General features: G+C 46.5%; 1 protein-coding gene across 1 annotated transcript in view; it reads right to left on the bottom strand.

Annotated features, from left to right (window-relative positions):
- LOC143955422 (uncharacterized) overlaps positions 1–21,419 on the bottom strand; it is a 178,942-nt gene that overhangs the window by 12,638 nt on the left and 144,885 nt on the right. The window contains exons 11-18 of the mRNA XM_077465472.1: positions 15,903–17,135; positions 12,231–12,357; positions 6,041–6,126; positions 5,560–5,694; positions 5,348–5,471; positions 5,136–5,233; positions 4,904–5,042; positions 1,118–3,603 (exon numbers count right to left, since the gene is read on the bottom strand). Of these exons, the coding sequence (XP_077321598.1) occupies positions 1,118–3,603; positions 4,904–5,042; positions 5,136–5,233; positions 5,348–5,471; positions 5,560–5,694; positions 6,041–6,126; positions 12,231–12,357; positions 15,903–17,135 (4,428 nt within the window). The remainder of the gene's footprint in view (positions 1–1,117; positions 3,604–4,903; positions 5,043–5,135; positions 5,234–5,347; positions 5,472–5,559; positions 5,695–6,040; positions 6,127–12,230; positions 12,358–15,902; positions 17,136–21,419) is intronic.

Raw genomic sequence — 21,419 nt, 5'->3', positions numbered from 1 at the left:
AACAAAAACACAAAGAGAAAGGCTTGTAAGAACCTTAGACCCCCATACACACTATCAGATTTTCTGCAGAATTTTGTCTTCAGATTTACCAAAACCATATAATATGAGGTCAAACCTTAGGAGTTTCAATGTGTATACAATCATGCCGGCCCTTCTACTACACAGTTTTGGTAAATCTTAAGACAAAAATCTGCAGAAAACCTAATACTGTGTATGGGGGTCTTACACAACTCCCCGATTGAAAGAACCCAGCATCGTATACACTAATGCCGCGTACACACGATCGGAATTTCCGGCCAGAAAAAGACCGATGAGAGCTTTTCATCGGAAAATGCGACCGGTGCGTACGCTCCATCGGAATTTACCTGTCCGAATTTCCTCCAGACGAAAATAGATAGCATGTTCTCAATTTTCCCGGCGGAAAAAAACTTTCCGATGGTGTGTATGCAATTCCGACACGCCAAAAATCACGCAACGCTCACATTCAGCTATGAGACGTACGCTATTGGCTATCGGACTTCCTTTTTCTAGTCCCGTCGTGCGTGTTGTACGTCACCCGCGTTCTAAACGATCGGGAATTTGGTGCGACCCGTGTGTAGGCGAGACAGCTTGAGCCGAATTAGCGGCAGTTTTTTTCCGACGAGAATTGCGATCGTGTGTACGAGGCATCAGGGGGCTTGACTAATCGGAGCTGGACTTGGTAGTGGGACTAGTTTTACTTACCTTCTCGTTCCTGCAGGTCTCCTCGTATCTTTGCGATATCCTGTCCTCCGAAGCCACTTACCTTCGGTCCTCCAGCGGTCGCGGGCGCGCTAAGGCCATCACGTGCACCACAGCCTGTAGAAGATCTATCTGGCGGCCCATATCTTCAGGTGTCGCCGCTTCTCTGGGTGGTGAGATGCTCCTCCCTCTGAGCACTTACTCGTAGCGTTAATATCGAACGTTCAAACTTAAATCGATCAACTTACAAACAATGTAACGATTTTAGAAATCTATATATCGTATCTTTATTTGTTCCATATTAAGCTTTTATTTTTACGTTTGTGTTTCTGATCAGCTTCATATGAAATGTTACATAGGGAAAATCTACGACGTTCAACCAGCAGATGACCTTCTACGAGCCGATGGCGCTCTCTGCGCAAGATGATAGCGTAACCGCAACACCGAGCTTCTCCCCCGTGTGAAACTTCCGATGTTTGGCAAGTTCCGATTTGCGCGGATAACATTTCTCACACTCGGAGCAGGAAAAAGGCTTTTGCCCCGTGTGGCATATCTGATGTTCCGTAAGATGGGACTTCTGCGAGAAACATTTCCCGCACTCTGGACAGGAATACGGCTTCTCCCCCGTGTGAGATCTCTGATGTCTAGCAAGCTGCGATTTTCGCGCGAAGCGTTTCCCGCACTCAGGGCAGCAATACGGCTTCACCCCCGTATGGCATTTCAGATGTTCAGAAAGATGGGGCTTCTGTGAAAAACATTTCCCGCACTCAGGACAGGAATACGGCTTCTCGCCAGTATGGGACCTTTTATGTGTGACAAGTTCTGATATCTGCGAAAAGCATTTCCCGCACTCTGGACAGGAATACGGCTTCTCCCCCGTGTGGGACCTCTGATGTGTCTGGAGAAGTTGTTTACGCACGAAACGTTTCCCGCACTCGGGACAGGAATACGGCTTCTCCCCCGTGTGAGACCTCTCATGCGTGGTGAGAAATTGTTTACGGACGAAACACTTCCCGCACTCGGGGCAGGAATATGGCTTTACACCCGTGTGCAACCTCTGATGTACAGAAAGATACGACTTCCGCGAAAAACATTTCCCGCACTCAGGGCAGGAAAACGGCTTCTCACCCTTGTGGGATCTGTGATGTGCGACCAGTTCTGAATTTGTAAGAAAACATTTACCGCACTCAGGACAGCAATGAAGCGTCTTACCCGTGTGCAATCTTTGATGGACACTAAGATGATATTTACGTAGAAAACATTCCCCGCACATAGGGCAGGAATGAAGCTTCGGCCCCGTGTGAGATCTCTGATGTACGGTAAGAGTTGATTCAGAGCTAAAACTTTCCCGACATTCAGGACAGGAAAGTTTCTTCTCCCCCTGAATTCCGGCACCATCCCTCACAGTACGAGGTTGCTCAGAGAGATTCCATGGTCTATCCACACTGTGAAGTCCACCATCCATAGAGGAGATCATTGTCTTCTCTCCACCACCATCCCTCACAGTACGAGATTGCTCAGAGGGATTCCATGGTCTATCCGCACTGTGAAGTCCACCATCCATAGAGGAGATCATTGTCTTCTCTCCACCACCATCCCTCACAGTACGAGGTTGCTCAGGGGGATTCCATGGTCTACCCACACTGTGAAGTCCACCATCCATAGAGGAGATCCTTGTCTTCTCTCCGGCACCATCCATAGAGGAGATCATTGTCTTCTCTCCACCACCGTCCCTCACAGTACGAGATTGCTCAGAGGGATTCCATGGTCTATCCGCACTGTGAAGTCCACCATCCATAGAGGAGATCATTGTCTTCTCTCCGGGACCATCCCTCACAGTACGAGGTTGCTCAGGGGGATTCCATGGTCTACCCACACTGTGAAGTCCACCATCCATAGAGGAGCTCATTGTCTTCTCTCCGACACCATCCATAGAGGAGATCCTTGTCTTCTCTCCGGCACCATCCATAGAGGAGATCCTTGTCTTCTCTCCACCACCGTCCCTCACAGTACGAGGTTGCTCAGAGAGATTCCATGGTCTATCCACACTGTGAAGTCCACCATCCATAGAGGAGATCATTGTCTTCTCTCCACCACCGTCACTCACAGTACGAGGTTGCTCAGAGGGATTCCATGGTCTATCCGCACTGTGAAGTCCACCATCCATAGAGGAGATCATTGTCTTCTCTCCGGGACCATCCCTCACAGTACGAGGTTGCTCAGGGGGATTCCATGGTCTACCCACACTGTGAAGTCCACCATCCATAGAGGAGCTCATTGTCTTCTCTCCGACACCATCCATAGAGGAGATCCTTGTCTTCTCTCCGGCACCATCCATAGAGGAGATCCTTGTCTTCTCTCCGGCACCGTCCCTCACAGTACGAGGTTGCTCAGAGAGATTCCATGGTCTATCCACACTGTGAAGTCCACCATCCATAGAGGAGATCATTGTCTTCTCTCCACCACCGTCCCTCACAGTACGAGGTTGCTCAGAGGGATTCCATGGTCTATCCGCACTGTGAAGTCCACCATCCATAGAGGAGATCCTTGTCTTCTCTCCGGCACCATCCATAGAGGAGATCATTGTCTTCTCTCCGGGACCATCCCTCACAGTACGAGGTTGCTCAGAGGGATTCCATGGTCTACCCACACTGTGAAGTCCACCATCCATAGAGGAGATCATTGTCTTCTCTCCACCACCATCCCTCACAGTACGAGGTTGCTCAGAGGGATTCCATGGTCTACCCACACTGTGAAGTCCACCATCCATAGAGGAGATCCTTGTCTTCTCTCTGGCACAATCTCCTGTGATCTCCTCATCTTCTATTTTACACACTGGAGATGAAGTGAGAAGATCCTTTGAGGGTTTCTCCATGGCGAGTCCTGGAAAAAATATAAAAACATCATCAATAGATATCAGAGGAGTCGTTCACTTCCATCAACATTCCATCTGGATTAGGTAGATATGAGTGAGGAGATGTTCTCCTGGAGGTCCCGACCAGCTGAGACCCTTTCCTTTTTATAAAAGGGTCTTTGGACTTCCTCGCAGATCCCTTTCTATGTTCATGCAGCCTTGTCAAAATATGAGGGACCTAATGGGGACTGAAAGGTGACTGCTGTTTGTACAATTACGAGCCTAGGCAGTCGGTCTGGTGATCCCGGCTCCCTGCTACAGAGGAGGATCAGAGTCTAGACTGGCAGAACCCTCTCCCTTCATCATGGATTAGGATGTCAAAGGGCGAGGCTTCTGATATTGAGCAGCACTGGATGGAACATTGTCTCCAGGAAAGACCAGTGGGTTCCTCTCTCTGATACGTCTTATTTCCTCAGCCCAACAAGGCCCGTATATGGAGCTGTGACAGTGGGGTCACTTTGGACACAGGGTGAATAAAAGAAACCCCCGATATGGTCTGTGATAGCCATATTCAAGGCTGTATATACATTGTATATAGATTGGATGTATACTGTATATGGGGGTTAAGTGTCATTGCTGTGAGGAATTAAGTTGTTTTGCATTTCTATTGTTCATTTAAGTCTGTCCTTGTGTGTATTGTAAAGTGCCAGACAGACTGGCTGCCAACCCTTTGTGAAAAGATGTGTATTGGGTGGGATCGTTTGAAGCCTAGCAGACGTCAGGATGAGGTGTTGAGTCTTGGGATGTGTGGGTGGAGCTGGGCCCTTGTTCATGTTAAAGCATGTGCCTTGAATTGTGTATAAAGTGACAATGTTGCTCTTTAATAAATTCATTCCTACTACAGAAGAGACAGAGTGCGTCTCGTCTTTTTGCCAGAGGGGTCGGCTCCTATAGGAAAGGGTCGTTTAGCTGTGGATGTTGGTAGCGAGTGGATGTGTGTCTAGGAGAGGGAACATTGTAAACGGCGTTAACCCCCTTTATATTAGGGGTGCCGTTACAGGAGCTTTCTGGTAACATATAGATATAGGTCTGCTCGAAGAAGAGGGATCAACCTAAGAAAGGCTCAACCTGTGTTATCATATCTGACCGGCTGTAACAAAGAGAAGGGAGCTTATCTGAGAGAAAGGAAGGTGGGATGCATATCAAAGCAGGGAGGTGACCACTAATACTAGAATTTTCTGATTTCACTCCCTATCCACTCCCACCCGCTTTTGGACCAATCAGCGTGCAGTAACAGAGCAGAAAACAGAAGAATATATTATGACCCACCTGTGCTGATCTCTGTAGGAGTGTCCTCCTCTACGAACGTCCTCCTCATTATATCCTCCTCCATAGACTGATCATCCCTCACACACCTCTCTTCTTCTTCTTCTTTAATCTCAACTTTTATATCTATCAGATCTTCACCCTGATTACACAAAATAACAAAAATAGACCAATCACCATATTAATATGTATATAATGTTATATAGATTTAGGGTTTCTCACCCATTTTATCTACCTGATGATGGTGGGGGATGGTGTGACCTTCCTGTGTGGAATCCCGGGAATACAGAGGACGGGGACATCTCTCTGGTGGGTTCCCATTACTGGATCCATCTGTAGGAAACACACACACTGACTGAATACATTGTTTCTATGTGTTTATCAGATGATGGGGGATGGGTGGAGCCTCCGTACTGCTCTCTCCTTTACAATAAAGTCTCCTCTTACCCGGTGATGTGAGGGGCGGCTGATTGTCCATCATGACGTCCTTGTAGAGATCCTTGTGTCCTTCTAAATACTCCCACTCCTCCATGGAGAAATAGACAGTGACATCCTGACACCTTATAGGAACCTGACACACACAATGATACAGTCACCATCCAGACACATCCCTTGTCTGTTACTGGATAATGTCCCAGAATTCCCAGAATCCTCCTCACCTCTCCTGTCAGCAGCTCCATCATCTTCTTGGTGACTTCTAGAATCTTCTCCATGTTGTGTCTCTCAGGTTTTAGGGAGTCACATGGAGGCACTGTGATGGTCATATGATCACCTGACTTCACAAGAGGAAATCTCTGTATTGAGGAACCAATAGGAACATCATGTTAGAATCCCAGAATCCTCCTCACCTCTCCGGTCAGGTCTGTGTTTTATTAATAGAGATAAGAGTGATGTCATGTGACCTCCCAGAATCCTCCTCACCTCTCCGGTCAGGTCTGTGTTTTATTAATAGAGATAAGAGTGATGTCATGTGACCTCCCAGAATCCTCCTCACCTCTCCGGTCAGGTCTGTGTATTATTAATAAAGATAAGAGTGATGTCATGTGACCTCCCAGAATCCTCCTCACCTCTCCGGTCAGGTCTGTGTTTTATTAATAGAGATAAGAGTGATGTCATGTGACCTCCCAGAATCCTCCTCACCTCTCCGGTCAGCAGGTAGATGATCTCCAGGGTGAGGTTTAGTATCTTCTCAGTCATGTGACTCCGGTCCTCCTCCATCCTCGTTCAGACTGTCATTTGATCTATACAAGTTTTTGCCTAGACAGGTACGGATGATAATAGATAATGAAGATATATCATTTTCTAACCTTGAAGGGGTTAATCTAGGTTTACACACTATATATGTGTATATCATCATCTGCTGGAGATAAAAGACGTCACAGTGACTATGGAGGAAGAGGACGGACATGACGGGGGGGTTACTGGGTGTAAATAGAAGATAAGATCTTATTACCTCCTCTACTGCCACTTGCACGTCTCCGCTCTACTTCCTCCCGACTCACCTCTCACCCGAAACTTCCTATTTATAGCTGACATCACTTCCTGCTTTCCATAGAGACTTCCTGTCTGGGTAGAAGTGAGATCACCACCTTGTGGAGCTCAGAGGAACTGCAACCCCCCGAGAAACGTCTCGTAGTGTGAACATGACCTTGTGCTGTGTGTATGTACTGTATATCCTTATAGATGGGGTCATCTCCACTCCCACCAAGGGGGAGAGAAATATATTACTGCCTAGTCCAGACTTTCTCAGCCAGGGATCCTCCAAAGGTTTCTAAGGGTTCCTTGAGTAATGGACAATTTCTGTCTCTCAGTAACAACTGACTTCCATGATCAGTAAAGAGGGCATTCTTCCTAATGATGATACTGTAAGGATGCCTTTCTCCCACTGATCACTTGTATAATGAATGAATGAATGAATGAATAATTTGTATAGTGCACAATGCGAACTGAATCTCCTCAAGGCACTGAGAGGAGCTTTGTTGTCCAGCTTCTAGAAGAGGAAGGTCTTGAGTTTTTTCCTGAAGACCTGGTGGTTTTCTTCCAAGCGGATGTTGGTTGGTAGAGCGTTCCATAGCTGTGGAACTTGTATAAGGGGGTCCTTCTCCCTTTGGTCACCAATGTAAGGGACCACTACACTAACCACTGATACAACAAAGTTCTTTTGCTACTGGTCATCAATGTAAGGGGCCACTACACTGACCACTGATAGAAGAGGATCCTTCTCCCATTGGTCACCAATGTAAGGGGCCACTACACTGACCATTGATAGAAGAGGATCCTCCTCCCATTGGTCCCCAATGCAAGGGGCCACTACACTGACCACTGATATAAGAAGGTTCTGAGTTTTGTGTTTGCACCAAAGTAGAGCTTGGTCCAAACATGCAAATTAAATGGTTTCTGATGTATGCATAAGATTGTGGGTTATCTAAGTACAGATCTTGGTGGGATTTCTGATCCTGTGGGGACAGGGTGACTCAAAAGCTTTGTAGATACTTGCTGTACACATCCCCAGATTGGCTTTTACAAGCTGTAGCTTCTACTAGGCCTATGAGCTACTCATTAGAAGTTTGAGTGTTTCATCTTAGTGGGATACATTTTCAGTAATAGGTCAGCCTAGTATTGTCAAATTTCCTTCTCTTCATGGAAGATGTTCTCATTATGGCCTCAACTGTAAAAAGGAATTTCTTATCTGTCCCAATAAATCTGTAAGGTGGCACATCCACACATTTCCTCCACAACTTGGTCGGCGCAGAGACAACCCAACAGAAACACATTGAGAAAGTCTCGGAGTCCATGTTCTGCTTATCATGACCTCACCTGTGTGGAAGAACTTATCTGGGGATCTGTGATCGTCTCAATCAATGTTTAAGGTCAAATTTCCTTAACAAAGTGGTTAGCAACCCAAAAGAGCCACACAGTAAGGCTTGTGCCAGTGCATGTTCTGCTTATTATGACCTTACTTATGTGGAGGAAACGCTTTAATCTGCAATTGTCCCAATGAATCTGTAAACTGACACATCTACATGTTTACGCCACAAAGCGGTCAGCATAAAGACAACCCAATATAGACACGTGGAGAAAGGCTTGCAGTCCACGTTCTGCTCATCATTACCTCATTAATGTGGAGGAGTGTCACAAACAAACCCTATAGTGACATCCGCCCATTTCCTCCACAACTTGGTCAGAACAGAGACAACCCGAGGAAGATAAATGGAGAAAGGCATGGAGTCCATGTTCTGCCCACCATGACCTCACCTGTGTGGAGGAACTTCTCATCTGGAGATCCACAATTGTACCAGTCAATCTGTAAGGTGCCACATCTACACGTTCCCTCCACAAAGTGGTCACCATATAGATGACCCAACAGAGAAACATGGAGAAAGGCTTGTAGTCCACGTTCTGCTTATCGTGACCTCACTTGTGTGGAGGAACCTCTCATCTGGGGATCTTTGATTGTACCACTCAATCTGTAAGGTGCCACATCTGCACATTCCCTCCACAAAGTGGTCACCATATAGACGACCCAACAGAGAAACATGAAGAAAGGCTTGTAGTCCATGTTCTGCTCATTGTGACCTCACTTGTATGGAGGAACCTCTCACATGGGGATCTTTGATTGTACCAATCAATCTGTAAGGTGCCACATCTACACATTCCCTCCACAAAGTGGTCACCATATAGATGACCCAACAGAGAAACATGGAGAAAGGCTTGTAGTCCACGTTCTGCTTATCGTGACCTCACTTGTGTGGAGGAACCTCTCATATGGGGATCTTTGATTGTACCAATCAATCTGTAAGGTGCCACATCTGCACATTCCCTCCACAAAGTGGTCACCATATAGACGACCCAACAGAGAAACATGGAGAAAGGCTTGTAGTCCATGTTCTGCTCATTGTGACCTCACTTGTGTGGAGGAACCTCTCATCTGAGGATCTTTGATTGTAACAATCAATCTGTAAGGTGCCACATCTACACATTCCTTCCACAAAGTGGTCACCATATAGATGACCCAACAGAGAAACATGGAGAAAGGCTTGTAGTCCATGTTCTGCTCATTGTGACCTCACTTGTGTGGAGGAACCTCTCATCTAAAGATCTTTGATTGTACCAATCAATCTGTAAGGTGCCACATCTGCACATTCCCTCCACAAAGTGGTCACCATATAGATGACCCAACAGAGAAACATGGAGAAAGGCTTGTAGTCCACGTTCTGCTCATTGTGACCTCACTTGTGTGGAGGAACCTCTCATCTGGGGATCTTTGATTGTACCACTCAATCTGTAAGGTGCCACATCTACACATTCCCTTCACAAAGTGGTCACCATATAGATGACCCAACAGAGAAACATGGAGAAAGGCTTGTAGTCCATGTTCTGCTCATTGTGACCTCACTTATGTGGAGGAACCTCTCATCTGGGGATCTTTGATTGTACCAATCAATCTGTAAGGTGCCACATCTACACATTCCCTCCACAAAGTTGTCACCATATAGACGACCCAACAGAGAAACATGGAGAAAGGCTTGTAATCCATGTTCTGCTCATTGTGACCTCAGTTGTGTGGAGGAACCTCTCATCTGAGGATCTTTGATTGTACCAATCAATCTGTAAGGTGCCACATCTGCACATTCCCTCCACAAAGTGGTCACCATATAGATGACCCAACAGAGAAACATGGAGAAAGGCTTGTAGCCCACGTTCTGCTTATCGTGACCTCACTTGTGTGGAGGAACCTCTCGTCTGGGGATCTTTGATTGTACCACTCAATCTGTAAGGTGCCACATCTACACATTCCCTCCACAAAGTGGTCACCATATAGATGACCCAACAGAGAAACATGGAGAAAGGCTTGTAGCCCACGTTCTGCTTATCGTGACCTCACTTGTGTGGAGGAACCTCTCGTCTGGGAATCTTTGATTGTACCAATCAATCTGTAAGGTGCCACATCTACACATTCCCTCCACAAAGTGGTCACCATATAGATGACCCAACAGAGAAACATGGAGAAAGGCTTGTAGTCCACGTTCTTCTCATCGTGACCTCACTTGTGTGGAGGAACCTCTCGTCTGGGGATCTTTGATTGTACCAATCAATCTGTAAGGTGCCACATCTGCACATTCCCTCCACAAAGTGGTCACCATATAGATGACCCAACAGAGAAACATGGAGAAAGGCTTGTAGTCCACGTTCTGCTTATCGTGACCTCACTTGTGTGGAGGAACCTCTCATCTGGGGATCTTTGATTGTACCAATCAATCTGTAAGGTGCCACATCTACACATTCCCTCCACAAAGTGGTCACCATATAGATGACCCAACAGAGAAACATGGAGAAAGGCTTGTAGTCCACGTTCTTCTCATCGTGACCTCACTTGTGTGGAGGAACCTCTCGTCTGGGGATCTTTGATTGTACCAATCAATCTGTAAGGTGCCACATCTGCACATTCCCTCCACAAAGTGGTCACCATATAGATGACCCAACAGAGAAACATGGAGAAAGGCTTGTAGTCCACGTTCTGCTTATCGTGACCTCACTTGTGTGGAGGAACCTCTCATCTGGGGATCTTTGATTGTACCAATCAATCTGTAAGGTGCCACATCTGCACATTCCCTCCACAAAGTGGTCACCATATAGATGACCCAACAGAGAAACATGGAGAAAGGCTTGTAGTCCATGTTCTGCTCATTGTGACCTCACTTGTGTGGAGGAACCTCTCATCTGGGGATCTTTGATTGTACCAATCAATCTGTAAGGTGCCACATCTGCACATTCCTTCCACAAAGTGGTCACCATATAGATGACCCAACAGAGAAACATGGAGAAAGGCTTGTAGTCCATGTTCTGCTCATTGTGACCTCACTTGTGTGGAGGAACCTCTCATCTGAGGATCTTTGATTGTAACAATCAATCTGTAAGGTGCCACATCTACACATTCCTTCCACAAAGTGGTCACCATATAGACGACCCAACAGAGAAACATGGAGAAAGGCTTGTAGTCCATGTTCTGCTCATTGTGACCTCACTTGTGTGGAGGAACCTCTCATCTGAGGATCTTTGATTGTACCAATCAATCTGTAAGGTGCCACATCTACACATTCCCTCCACAAAGTGGTCACCATATAGACGACCCAACAGAGAAACATGGAGAAAGGCTTGTAGTCCATGTTCTGCTCATTGTGACCTCACTTGTGTGGAGGAACCTCTCATCTGAGGATCTTTGATTGTAACAATCAATCTGTAAGGTGCCACATCTGCACATTCCCTCCACAAAGTGGTCACCATATAGATGACCCAACAGAGAAACATGAAGAAAGGCTTGTAGTCCATGTTCTGCTCATTGTGACCTCACTTGTATGGAGGAACCTCTCATCTGGAGAACTTTGATTGTACCACTCAATCTGTAAGGTGCCACATCTGCACATTCCCTCCACAAAGTGGTCACCATATAGATGACCCAACAGAGAAACATGGAGAAAGGCTTGTAGTCCATGTTCTGCTCATTGTGACCTCACTTGTGTGGAGGAACCTCTCATCTGAGGATCTTTGATTGTACCAATCAATCTGTAAGGTGCCACATCTACACATTCCCTCCACAAAGTTGTCACCATATAGACGACCCAACAGAGAAACATGGAGAAAGGCTTGTAGTCCATGTTCTGCTCATTGTGACCTCACTTGTGTGGAGGAACCTCTCATCTGAGGATCTTTGATTGTACCAATCAATCTGTAAGGTGCCACATCTACACATTCCTTCCACAAAGTGGTCACCATATAGATGACCCAACAGAGAAACATGGAGAAAGGCTTGTAGTCCATGTTCTGCTCATTGTGACCTCACTTGTGTGGAGGAACCTCTCATCTGAGGATCTTTGATTGTAACAATCAATCTGTAAGGTGCCACATCTACACATTCCTTCCACAAAGTGGTCACCATATAGATGACCCAACAGAGAAACATGGAGAAAGGCTTGTAGTCCATGTTCTGCTCATTGTGACCTCACTTGTGTGGAGGAACCTCTCATCTGAGGATCTTTGATTGTAACAATCAATCTGTAAGGTGCCACATCTACACATTCCTTCCACAAAGTGGTCACCATATAGACGACCCAACAGAGAAACATGGAGAAAGGCTTGTAGTCCATGTTCTGCTCATTGTGACCTCACTTGTGTGGAGGAACCTCTCATCTGAGGATCTTTGATTGTACCAATCAATCTGTAAGGTGCCACATCTACACATTCCCTCCACAAAGTGGTCACCATATAGACGACCCAACAGAGAAACATGGAGAAAGGCTTGTAGTCCATGTTCTGCTCATTGTGACCTCACTTGTGTGGAGGAACCTCTGATCTGGGGATCTTTGATTGTACCAATCAATCTGTAAGGTGCCACATCTACACATGTCCTCCAGAACATGGTCATCATAGAGACAAACCCAACCGAGGTTTGTAAGAACCTTACACAGCTCAAGTCATTGACTGAATAATCTTATCTGGGCATTGTGTACACTATGGAGGTTCATTTCCAGAAGGGGTGGAGTGAATCGTCATGGAGCTTGGTTGATGCTGGACCCCAGAGAAGACTCATAGAATAGGAATTGTGAGATTTTGTCACGATCACTCGGGCGTTTCGGCCGTACAAAGGAGACTTACCCGTAGGAACCTGTCGTGGAGAACCCGTCGTTTCCCCTTGACGCGCGCTAAAGCTAACGAACGCACTCGCGTCAACATGAACAAGCGCGCACACGCACGTGGGTCACGAACGGGAGCACGTCTACTCGTGGGGGCGCGCTGACCCGTCGTACGACCGTTTGGCGCCCTAAGGTCTTCTTAAGGCACTTGCTCCCTTCCATCCGTGCTGTCCAGTCTACAGCGTGTCCGTGACCTTGCTTCCTGTACCTGTTACCTTGATTCCTGATACCCGGCTTGTTCTTTGACTCTGATCCGTTGCTGCCTGCCTACGACCTCTGCTTGTCTGACCACGTCTCTGCCTCATCCTCTTGTACCTTGCTGATCGATTCCTGCTGACCCGGCCTGCACCTGACCCTGCTGTTCCTGCTTACCTGTTGGGGTTCCTGTACTTCCTGACGTGCTCCTGCCTGCCAGTCTCCTCACTTGTGCCTGCCTGCTACAGTCAAGTACCATCAGCTCTACCTACTCGCTGTCGGTGCCCAGCTGCTTATCCGGACTGGTCCTATCTGCCAGGCACTTGTGCCCCCTGAACTTTTGAATACCTGTCTCCATCTCCAGGGGTTCATTAGCCAGGGGATACGAGGGGCCGCTCCCTGCATTCCAGGCTCAACTACTAGGTACGTGACAGATTTACACAAATTTTCTTAGTGACCAAAGTCTCTTATCTTACCATGATATCAACTATAAATTGATAGTATTAATATATTATAAACATGATGAGTGCTTTGGCCTCAGTCCGAGTGTCTCTACTCACCATCTCCTAGAGGAGAAGTAGAACTCTACATCATAGAGACAAGTGACACAAGAGTCCTTACATACAACACGACTGTTTATTAAAGAAGACATAAACCACGACTGACGTATAGTTTGCTCTGTACAATGTCCTATCACAGGCGGATCACCACGTTTTCTTCTATCTTTGTGCTGCTGATCTCCTGCGATGTCTTTCAGTCAATTCCTCACTACATACATACACTACAATATCAGCTGCAAGTCATTGTCCTGGAACAGCTTCCAGATGGTGACTCTGGTGGACCATCCCTGCCCGTTGTGTGCCAGTATGATTCCTTGCAGTTCCCACCAACCCCATTGGTTGAACTAGATAGGCTTGTGTCTTTTTTCAACCAGACTAACTATGTAACTTTTCAACAGGGTGACGATGCAGAGGATCAATTGTCCGCATCACCTTAATGTTTTTTTTAGTTTTATTTAGAATGTGGAAGGACTAGAACCATTTATGGCGTGGGTCCTCAAGCTGTGGCCCTCCAGAACTACAAGTCCTATGAGGCATTGCATGGCTGACAATTACAAGCATGACCCCCAGAGGCATGATGGGAATTCTAGTTCCGCAACAGCTGGGGGGGCCGCAGGTTGAGCACTTATGGGTTTTACTGCTATCCAGGGCTTCTATATGGACATCTTTCCTCACTTTCTTTGGGAAAGTACTACTTTGGTGTTGGACCTCCCACTGATTCACCATTAAAAACAGTAGGATAGGCCTTCTCGTGATGGAACTGGTGTCAACTAAACATAGTATTGGGGGGGGTCACTGTTCTGCCTACTAGTTTCGTCATAACTGATGTATAAACTCCAGCCTACTAGTTTCGTCATAACTGACGCAAAAAAATCCAGCCTACTAGTTTCCTCATAACTGATGCATAAACTCCAGTCTACTAGTTTCATCATAACTGATATAAACTCCAGCCAACTAGTTTTGTCATAACTGATGCATAAACTCCAGCCTACTAGTTTAGTCATAACTGATGCATAAACTCCAGCCTACTAGTTTCGTCATAACTGACGCATAAACTCCAGCCTACTAGTTTCGTCATAACTGATGCATAAACTCCAGCCTACTAGTTTTGTCATAACTGATGCATAAACTCCAGCCTACTAGTTTAGTCATAACTGATGCATAAACTCCAGCCTACTAGTTTTGTCATAACTGACGCATAAACTCCAGCCTACTAGTTTCGTCATAACTGATGCATAAACTCCAGCCTACTAGTTTTGTCATAACTGACGCAAAAAACTCCAGCCTACTAGTTTCCTCATAACTGATGCATAAACTCCAGTCTACTAGTTTCATCATAACTGATATAAACTCCAGCCAACTAGTTTTGTCATAACTGATGCATAAACTCCAGCCTACTAGTTTAGTCATAACTGATGCATAAACTCCAGCCTACTAGTTTCGTCATAACTGACGCATAAACTCCAGCCTACTAGTTTCATCATAACTGATGCATAAACTCCAGCCTACTAGTTTCGTCATAACTGACGCATAAACTCCAGCCTACTAGTTTCGTCATAACTGACGCATAAACTCCAGCCTACTAGTTTTGTCGTAACTGACACATAAACTCCAGCCTACTAGTTTCGTCATAACTGATGCATAAACTCCAGCCTACTAGTTTCGTCATAACTGACATAAACTCGGGAGGGGGTGGTCACTGTTCTGATGAGGAAAGAATGGGTTTACATTCATGAAGAAATGTAGAATGCTTAGGTTTGCCCCAATAAGGTAAAAGCTTCCTGTACCGCCCTCACTTCAACTAGAGCGCCATCTTTGTGTAGTTCACCATCTGGCTTCTAGAGCTTGGTTCTCCACACTACTATTTGCCACATAGTATAAAACCGCGGTGGTTTATTGAAAATATAAAATGTGACAAGTCCAACAAGGTATGGATAGAACAATCCTGGATAAAAAAAAAACAATCTGCAGATCGCAATACGAACTAGGGTGGTGTAACTGAGCATAAACTCCAGCCTACTAGTTTCGTCATAACTGACGCATAAACTCCAGCCTACTAGTTTCGTCATAACTGACGCATAAACTCCAGCGTACTAGTTTCGTCGTAACTGACGCATAAACTCCAGCCTACTAGTTTCGTCATAACTGACGCATAAACTCCAGCCTACTGGGTTTACATTCATGAAGAAATGTAGAATGCTTAGGGTTGCCCCAATAGGGAAAAAAGCTTCCTGTACCGCCCTCACTTCAACTAGACCGCCATCTTTGTATAATACCATCTGGCTTCTAGAGCTCGGTTCTCCACACTACGGCCCTCCAGCTGTTCAGGAACTACAATTCCCATCATGTCTGCGAATGTCAGAGTTTTAAAATAAAAAATAAAAATTGCAGCGCAGTGATGAAATAAGAAAATGGCTAACAGTGATCAGTCCATTAAAGTTGTTCAAACGGATAATGTGAGAAAACTGGTCTTTTGCAGTTGTGTCTCAAAAGTGGTAGACGACTGATTACCCAAAGTGCACCTTCCACCGTGATAAGAAAGACCTGTGCCCTTACTGGATAGCTGGACTCCACATTATAAGACTCCACATTATAAGACTCCACATTATAGGACTCCACATTATAGGACTCCACATTATAGGACTCCACATTATAGGACTCCACATTATAGGACTCCACATTATAAGACTCCACATTATAGGACTCCACATTATAAGACTCCACATTATAGGACTCCACATTATAGGACTCCACATTATAGGACTCCACATTATAAGACACCACATTATAGGACTCCACATTATAGGACTCCACATTATAAGACTCCACATTATAGGACTCCACATTATAAGACTCCACATTATAGGACTCCACATTATAGGACTCCACATTATAGGACTCCACATTATAAGACTCCACATTATAGGACTCCACATTATAGGACTCCACATTATAGGACTCCACATTATAAGACTCCACATTATAGGACTCCACATTATAGGACTCCACATTATAGGACTCCACATTATAAGACTCCACATTATAGGACTCCACATTATAAGACTCCACATTATAGGACTCCACATTATAGGACTCCACATTATAGGACTCCACATTATAGGACTCCACATTATTATAGGACTCTACATTATATGACTCTACATTATATGACTCCACATTATAGGACTCCACATTATAGGACTCCACATTATAGGACTCCACATTATAAGACTCCACATTATAGGGCTCCACATTATAGGACTCCACATTATAGGACTCCACATTATAAGACTCCACATTATAGGGCTCCACATTATAGGACTCCACATTATAAGACTCCACATTATAGGGCTCCACATTATAGGACTCCACATTATAGGACTCCACATTATAGGACTCCACATTATAAGACTCCACATTATAGGACTCCACATTATAGGACTCCACATTATAGGACTCCACATTATAAGACTCCACATTATAGGACTCCACATTATAAGACTCCACATTATAGGACTCCACATTATAGGACTCCACATTATAGGACTCCACATTATAGGACTCCACATTATAGGACTCCACATTATTATAGGACTCTACATTATATGACTCTACATTATATGACTCCACATTATAGGACTCCACATTATAGGACTCCACATTATAGGACTCCACATTATAGGACTCCACATTATAGGACTCCACATTATAAGACTCCACATTATAGGGCTCCACATTATAGGGCTCCACATTATAAGACTCCACATTATAAGACTCCACATTATAGGACTCCACATTATATCCACATTATAAGACTCCACATTATAAGACTCCACATTATAGGACTCCACATTATAAGACTCCACATTATAGGACTCCACATTATCGGGGTCTAGCAGGACATGGGTTCATACATCACGAGGGACCCGTCCACTGGATGTAAGCACGGCGTGTTGATATCAGCCACGCTGGTTAATCCCTCTCTCTTGCTCGTGGATAGGGATGAGCCGAACACCCCCCGGTTCGGTTCGCACCAGAACTTTCGAACGGACCCCGCGTTCGAAACGAACGTTAGAACCCCATTGAAGTCTATGGGACTCGAACGTTCGAAATGGAAAGTGCTAATTTTAACGGCTAATATGCAAGATACTGTCCTAAAAAGGGTTTGGGGACCTGGCTCCTGCCTCAGGGGACATGGGTCAATGCAAAAAAAGGTTTTAAAAACGTCCGTTTTGGCGGGAGCACTGATTTTAATGACGATTAAAGTGAAAAAAAAAAGTGAAATATTCCTTTAAATATGGTGCCTGGGGGGTGTCTGTAGTATGCCTGTGAAGTGCCACGTGTTTCCCGTGTTTAGAACAGTCCCTGCACAAAATGACATTAAACGGAAATAACATAATTTAAAACTGCTTGCGGTTTTAATGTTATATCTGGTTCCTGCAATATGGTTGAAAATCATTGAGAAAAATGGCATGGGTAGCCCTCCCTGCCCATTACCAGCCTATTTGGGTCTTGTACGCATATTAAGGGGAACCCCGTACCCATATTAAAAAAAGGAAATGCGTGTGGCCCCCAGGCCCTATATACTCAGAACAGCAGTATACAGGCGGTGCAAACAAGACAGGGACTGTGTAGGTTTGTTGTGTTAAGTTGAATCTGTTTGTCATTTTCAACTGGTACATTTTTAAAGTGTAGCTCCAGTCAAAAAAACTATTTTTAAGCTTTTTGGAAAACATAGGGAAGGGTTATCACCCCTGTATAATTTGTTTTGTCGTCCATCTTTTTTCATCTCACTTGCTGTTGTCTCCTTCCGTTTGCAAGTAGGAGATGTTTGTAAGTTGGATGTTTGAAAGTAGGGGCCTGCCCTATATGCTCTGCAGAAATGGCGGAACAAGGTGTTGGTTTTGCCACAACATTGTAAGCCCTCAAAGTGACTCTTGGTGGGCGCTGGAGCGCCCTGCTGTGAACGATTATATCAAGAATTGTAATTACATGCCATTGTTGAACAGTGGTAGAAAAATTGACCTTTGCTGGTTGTGGTGCTGGTGCCACAACACTATAAGTCCTCACAGTTACTCTGGGTGGGCACAGGAACGGGCCCTCCTGTGAAATATTATATCAAGAATTGTAATTACATGTCCCTGTTAAACAGGGGCAGACAAATTGGGCCTTAGGCACTGGTGCCACCACACTCCAACCTCTGCCATATACTCTAGTTTTATTGCAGGAATTAGCCCTGCTGCAAAGCATTGCATCAAAAATTGTACTTAAACGCCCCTGTTAAACAGGGGCTGAAAAATTGGGCTGCTGGCATCACCCAGAACCAAAAATGTTCTTCCAACATATCAGCGGAGGAGGAAGAGGATAGACAATCAACATAACAGGACAGTCACTCAGCATCAGCATAGGCAGTCTTGAAGGGATGTGGTATTTCAAAAAAAATTATTCGGTTACATCAGCTTCAGGTGCTTGGTAGCTGTGGGTGATCCAAGACTGATTCATCTTGATGAAGGTCAGTCGATCAACTGATTCGGTGGACAGGCGCACCCTGTAATCGGTAACAAAGCCACCAGCAGCACTGAAGGTGCGTTCCGAAAGAACGCTGGATGCAGGACAGGCCAGTAGCTCAATTGCATACTGTGCAAGCTCTGGCCAGTGATCCATCCTCAAGACCCAGTAAGCCAGAGGATTTTCGGTGGCAAAGGTGTCCAAGTCTGACCTTGCCCCTAGGTATTCCTGCACCATGTAAATCAGACGCTGGCGATGGGTGCTGGAACCAATCATACCTTGGGGCTGCGGACTAAAAAATTGCCTGAAAGCATCAGTCAGACCGTCACCTTCTCCACCGCTCCTTCTGACTGATGCCTCAGCAACACGTTGTCCAGGACCAGGAGTTTGTGACCTCCCAGTCTCTGGGAACGCGTTGCACAGACCTTTCTGCAAGGCCTCCCGGAGATGTCTCATCCTCTGCTCCCTCTGCGATGGCAAGATAAGGTCGGCAACCTTACCCTTGTACCGTGGATCAAGGAGAGTGGCCAGCCACTAATCGTCCCTCTCCTTGATCCGAAGAATACGAGGATCCTTCCGCAGGCTTTGCAGGATCAGGGAGGCCATGCAGCGTAGGTTAGCTGAGGCATTCGGTCCGGAGTCCTCTGGGTCACTAAGGACAACATGATCCGCAGCTACCTCCTCCCAGCCACGTACAAGTCCACGTGTTTCTTGGGACTGTAAATCATCCCTATAAGACTGCTGCTGCTGCTGAGTGCCAGCCTCCACCTCCATGCTGACACAATCATCCTCCTCCTCCTCCTCACCCTCTTCCTGTGTGATGGGTGGCACAGCAGGAACACTGTCTGGATAAAGGGGGCCTTGAGAGGCAAGGAAGTCCTCCTCTTTCTGCCTCTGTTCTGCCTCAAGTGCCCTGTCCATTATTCCATGCAGCGTATGCTCCAAGAGGTGGACAAGAGGTACAGTGTCACTGATGCATGCACTGTCACTGCTCACCATCCTTGTGGCCTCCTCAAACGGTGACAGGACAGTGCATGCATCCCTGATCATGCCCCACTGGCGTGGTGAGAAAAAACCAAGCTCCCCTGACCCTGTCCTGGTGCCGTAGTCGCACAGGTACTCATTGATGGCCCTCTGCTGCGTGTGCAGCCGCTGCAGCATGGCCAATGTTGAGTTCCATCTGGTGGGCATGTCACATATAAGGCGGTTCTTGGGCAGGTTCAACTCCTTTTGGAGCTCAGCCAGCCGAGCACAGGCATTAAATGATCGGCGGAAATGCACACAGACTCTCCTGGCCTGCTTCAGGACATCCTGTAAGCCGGGGTACCTGCCCAAGAACCACTGCACCACCAGGTTAAGGACGTGAGCTACACAGGGCACATGGGTCAGTTGTCCCTGTCGGAGGGCGGAGAGGAGGTTGGTGTCATTGTCGCAAACCACCATTCCTGGCTTAAGCTGGCGTGGCGTCAACCACCTCTCGGCCTGCCCCTGCAGAGCTGACAAAACATCCGCCCCAGTGTGGCTCCTGTCCCCCAAACAAACCAGCGCAAGCACGGCATGGCATCGTTTTGCCTGCGTACTTGCGTAGCCCCTGGAACGCCTACGGAGCACCGCTGGTTCTGAGGACAGAGCACTGGAAGAGGCCATGGAGGAAGAAGAGGAGGGGGTGGAGGAGAGAGGTGTGTCACAACCAATAGTAGCATTTTGGAGGCATGGAGGCGGAACAACCTCCAACACTACTGCACCTTGTCCTGCATCCTTCCCAGCTGCCAGAAGAGTGACCCAATGGGCCGTGAAAGACAGGTAACGTCCCTGTCCATGCCTGCTGGACCATGAGTCAGCGGTAATATGCACCTTACCGCTGACCGCCCTGTCCAGCGAGGCAAGGACATTGCCTTCCACATGCCGGTAGAGAGCCGGAATCACCTTCCGTGAGAAAAAGTGGCATTTGGGGACCTGCCACTGAGGAACCGCACATTGTACAAACTCACGGAAGGGGGCCGAGTCTACCAACTGAAAAGGCAGCAGTTGAAGTGCTAGCAATTTAGCCAAGCTAGCATTCAACCGCTGGGCATGTGGATGGCTGGGAGTGAACTTCTTCCGCCGGTCCAGCAGCTGGGGCAGGGACATTTGCCTGCTATAATCGGACGTGGATATACCACTAGCAGAGTTTCCGGAAGCACTTGGCTGTGACACACCTAATTCTACACCTTCATTCCTCTCAGAGCAGGTTTCAGAGAGGACTAAAGGTCTAGTGGGGTTGGAGATGCCAGCTGATGAGGAGCAAGGAGAGGTCCGCTTTGTTCTTTGGTGTGGGTCTTTGAGGTACGCTTGCCAACGAGCTGCATGGCAGGTCAACATATGTCTGGTCAAGCATGTGGTGCCCAAACGGCTGATGTTTTGGCCACGTGAGATACGCTTGAGACATATGTTGCAAATAGCAGCGGTGCGATCTGATGCACTCGTCTCAAAAAAGGCCCACACCAAAGAACTTTTATAATAACGCGCAGAGGAAGCGCTCTGCGCAGGCGGAGCTCTGCGGTGTGATTCAGTCGGTGTGCTGCC

The sequence above is a fragment of the Lithobates pipiens genome, unplaced genomic scaffold (assembly GCF_037356315.1).
Source record: "Lithobates pipiens isolate NorthernLeopardFrog02 unplaced genomic scaffold, aLitPip1_a1.2 Scaffold_35, whole genome shotgun sequence".
NCBI classification, from domain to species: Eukaryota; Metazoa; Chordata; class Amphibia; order Anura; family Ranidae; genus Lithobates; species Lithobates pipiens.
The sequence above is the reverse complement of the archived record's forward strand: the minus strand, read 5'-3'. Positions and strand labels throughout refer to the sequence as shown.